The following is a 3,686-nucleotide window of genomic DNA, read 5'->3' as shown; positions in this document are numbered from 1 at the left end:
GGGTGAGATGTTAGGGGCATAGGGGGTGGGGGTGGGGTGGGGTCTTGGTCTAATGGGGGTGAGATGTTAGGGGGATAGGAGGTGGGGGTGGGGTGGGGTCTTGGTCTAATGGGGGTTGGGGTGGTGGAGGGTTGGGGTGGGGGGGTTGGGGTGTGGGGCGTGGTGTCTTGGTCTAATGGGGGTGAGATGATAGGGGCATAGGGGGTGGGGGTGAAGTCTTGGTCTAATGGAGGTTGGGGTAGTGGGGGTGTTGGGGAGTGGGGGATGGGGTCTTGGTCTAATGGGGGTTGGGGTGGGGAGTTGGGGTGTGGAGCGTGGTGTCTTGGTCTAATGAGGGTGAGATGATAGAGGCATAGGGGGTGGGGTGAAGTCTTGGTCTAATGGAGTTTGGGGTGGTGGGGGTGTTGGGGAGTGGGGGATGGGGTCTTGGTTTAATGGGGGTGAGATGTTAGGGGCATAGGGAGTGGGGGTGGGGTGGGGTCTTGGTCTAATGGGGGATGGGGTGGGGGAGGGTTGGGGTGGGGAGTTGGGGTGTGGGGCGTGGTGTCTTGGTCTAATGGGGGTGAGATGATAGGGGCATAGGGGGTGGGGGTGAAGTCTTGGTCTAATGGAGGTTGGGGTAGTGGGGGTGTTGGGGAGTGGGGGGTGGGGTCTTGGCCTAATGGGGGTGAGATGTTAGGGGGATAGGAGGTGGGGGTGGGGTGGGGTCTTGGTCTAATGGGGGTTGGGGTGGTGGAGGGTTGGGGTGGGGGGGTTGGGGTGTGGGGCGTGGTGTCTTGGTCTAATGGGGGTGAGATGATAGGGGCATAGGGGGTGGGGGTGAAGTCTTGGTCTAATGGAGGTTGGGGTGGTGGTGGGGTTGGGGAGTTGGGGGTGGGGTCTTGGTCTAATGGAGGTGAGATGGTAGGGGCATGGGGGTGGGGGTGGAGTCTTGGTTTAATGGTGGGTGGGGGGTGGGGGGTGGGGGGTGGGGTCTTGGTCTAATGGGGGTGAGATGGTAGGGGCATGGGGGTGGGGGTGGAGTCTTGGTTTAATGGTGGGTGGGGGGTGGGGGGTGGGGGGTGGGGTCTTGGTCTAATGGGGGTGAGATGGTAGGGGCATGGGGGTGGGGGTGGAGTCTTGGTCTAATGGGGGTTGGGGTGGTGGGGGGGTGGGGAGTGGGGAGTGGGATCTTGGTCTAATGGGGGTGAGATGGTAGGGGCATAGGGGGTGGGGGTGGGGAGTGGAGTCTTGGTCTAATGGGAGTGGGGGTGGGGTCTTGGTCTAATGGGGGTGGGGGTGGGGTCTTGGTCTAATGGGGGTGAGATGGTAAGGTCATAGAAGTTGGGGGTGGGATCTTGGTCTAATGGGGGTTGGGGTGGTGGGGGGGGAGTGGAGTCTTGGTCTAATTGGGGGTGGGGAGTGGGGTCTTGGTCTAATGGGGGTGAGATGGTAAGGTCATAGAAGTTGGGGGTGGGGGTGGGGTCTTAGTCTAATGGGGGTTGTGGTGGTGGGAGGTTGGGGAGTGGAGTCTTGGTCTAATTGGAGTGGGGGGTGGGGTCTTGGTCTAATGGGAGTTTGGGGATGGTGGAGGGTTTGGGGGTGGAGAGGTGAGTTCTTGGTATAATGGAAGTTTGGGGATGGAGAGGTGGGGGGGTGGAGTCTTGAGTCTTGGTTTAATGGGGGTGGGGGTGGGGAGTCTTGGTCTAATAGGGGTGGGGGAGTCTTGGTCTAATGCGGGTGGGGGGGTTCTTGGTCTAATGGAGGCAGGGGTTCTTGATCTCATGGGGGTGGGGAGTCTTGATCTCATGGGAGTGGGGGTCTTGGTCTAATGGGGCTGGGGGTTCTTGGTCTCATGGGGGTGGGGGTCTTGGTCTAATGGGGTGGCCACAGGAGTGAGGAATGAAAAACCTAATAATTACTTTGGACAAAGGGATCCCATAAGACACTGCTCCTGATGGAGCTCTAGAAGCCCAGCCCCAGCCAGGTGATGAGATAGGGCTCTCTCCCTGGTTTCGCCCAAGCCATTGGGGTAAGGAGTTTATTCACAGTGGAGAGGGGAGGAGGTCAGGCCCTGCCAACAGTTGTTCCACAGGATGGTCCTGTGAAGGAGACGATCCTCCTCCTCAGAGCACAGGGGACCCCCAGAGCCTAACCTCGCCAGCCCTGCTCTCAGCCCCAGGTGCACCCTAACTTCCTCTGCAGGGTCGTAGGGCAGAGACTGAGCAGAACAGGAGCCCTGTGGGCCCCTGGAGCACTGCCCTCAGACCCTGCAGACATGGCCTGGGTTAAAGCCCAGGTGCAGTGTCCTGCTGAAGGTGAACACGCCATCTCACTCTCCCTCCTCCAGGGGCCCACATCACTTCCTCTCTTGCCACACGGGTGACCTCTGTCCCTGACCAGTGTCCTCATGCCTCGGGGGAAGAAGAGTAAGCGCCGGGCCCGAGAGAAACGCAGGCAGGCCCGGAATGAGGCTCGGAGAGTCATGAGTGCTCAGGCCTCTACAGAGGAGGGGGAAGACTCCTCCTCCTCTTCCTCTTGTTCTTCTGAGGTTTCTTCCCTGAGCACCTCTGAGTCTGTGCTGTCCCAGGAACCTCAGGGAGCCGCAGCAGCCGCTAGCATTCCCAAGGCAAGAATCGCATGGTCAAGTTTTGATACCAGTGCCGAGAGCCACGGCGAGGGAAGTGCAGTTGCCTCCCAGGCAGAGTCGGGGTCTGAGGGTTCCCGCAGAAGCCCTCTAGACCAGAAGGCGATGCTGCTGGCGCAATTCATGCTGCGCAAGTATAACATGAAGGAGCCCATCACCAAGGAAGACATGCTGAAGCATGTCGTCAGGAAGCACAGGCCCTACTTCCAGGAGATCCTCAAGAGAGCCTCTGAGCTGATGGTGCTGGCCTTTGGCATTGATGTGAAGGAAGCCGACCCTGCCGGGCACAGCTATGTCCTGGTCAGCAAATTGCACCACGCCGGGGATAGCAAGCTGAGCGGGGAGATCGTGCCCAGGAAGGGCCTCCTGATGACCATCCTCTGTGTGATCTTCATGAAGGGCAACTGTGCCAGTGAGGAAGAGATCTGGGATGTCCTCAATGCGATGGGTATACATGCTGGCAAGCAGCACAACCTCCACGGGGAGCCCATGAAGCTCATCACAGAAGATCTGGTGAAAGAAGGTTACCTGGTGTACCGCCAGGTGCCCCACAGTGATCCTCCAAGCCACGAGTTCCTGTGGGGCCCGCAAGCCTACGCTGAGACCAGCAAGATGGAAGTGCTGGAGTTCTTAGCCAAGCTTCATGGTACCCAGCCCAGCGCCTTCCCACACTGGTACGAAGAGGCCCTGCAGGATGAGCTGGAGAGAACCCGCCACAGATTCGCGGCTGTGGTTCGCACTAGCTCCTCGGCCACTGAGCTTTCCAGCGCCAGCTTCAGCAGCCCACACAAGTATTGAAATCTGAAGCACTTCCCTCACTTTGTGCTTGAAGTGGTGTGGGGGGTTAGGTGGTGCTGGAGGGAATGCAGTGCACATCATTTCTGTGCTCCTGTTCTGTTATTAAATTACTGCTTTATCTTACTGTTGCTGAATGTTTTCAAATGTTGTTCTTTAAAACAAGTTTAATTAGCGTCAGAATCTAAGTGCACAGATGATATTGGTTATGTATTTAACGTTGTTTATGAGGCTTAAGAGTAAGAGTTTTGCTTTTTACTAAACA

General features: G+C 57.9%; 1 protein-coding gene across 1 annotated transcript; it reads left to right on the top strand.

The window, feature by feature from the left end:
• Positions 1 to 2,389: 2,389 nt before the first annotated feature.
• Positions 2,390 to 3,424, top strand: LOC308239541 (melanoma-associated antigen B1-like; the record flags this gene model as incomplete). Its single annotated transcript, XM_080652318.1, has 1 exon — positions 2,390 to 3,424. The coding sequence occupies one exon, from the start codon at positions 2,390 to 2,392 to the stop codon at positions 3,422 to 3,424; it is 1,035 nt and encodes a 344-aa protein (XP_080508444.1).
• Between the last annotated feature and the right edge of the window lie 262 nt (positions 3,425 to 3,686).

The sequence above is a fragment of the Plecotus auritus genome (assembly GCF_963455305.1).
Source record: "Plecotus auritus genome assembly, chromosome: X".
In the NCBI taxonomy this organism is placed as follows: Eukaryota; Metazoa; Chordata; class Mammalia; order Chiroptera; family Vespertilionidae; genus Plecotus; species Plecotus auritus.
Note: the sequence above shows the minus strand (reverse complement) of the source record. Positions and strands in the feature narration are given on the sequence as shown.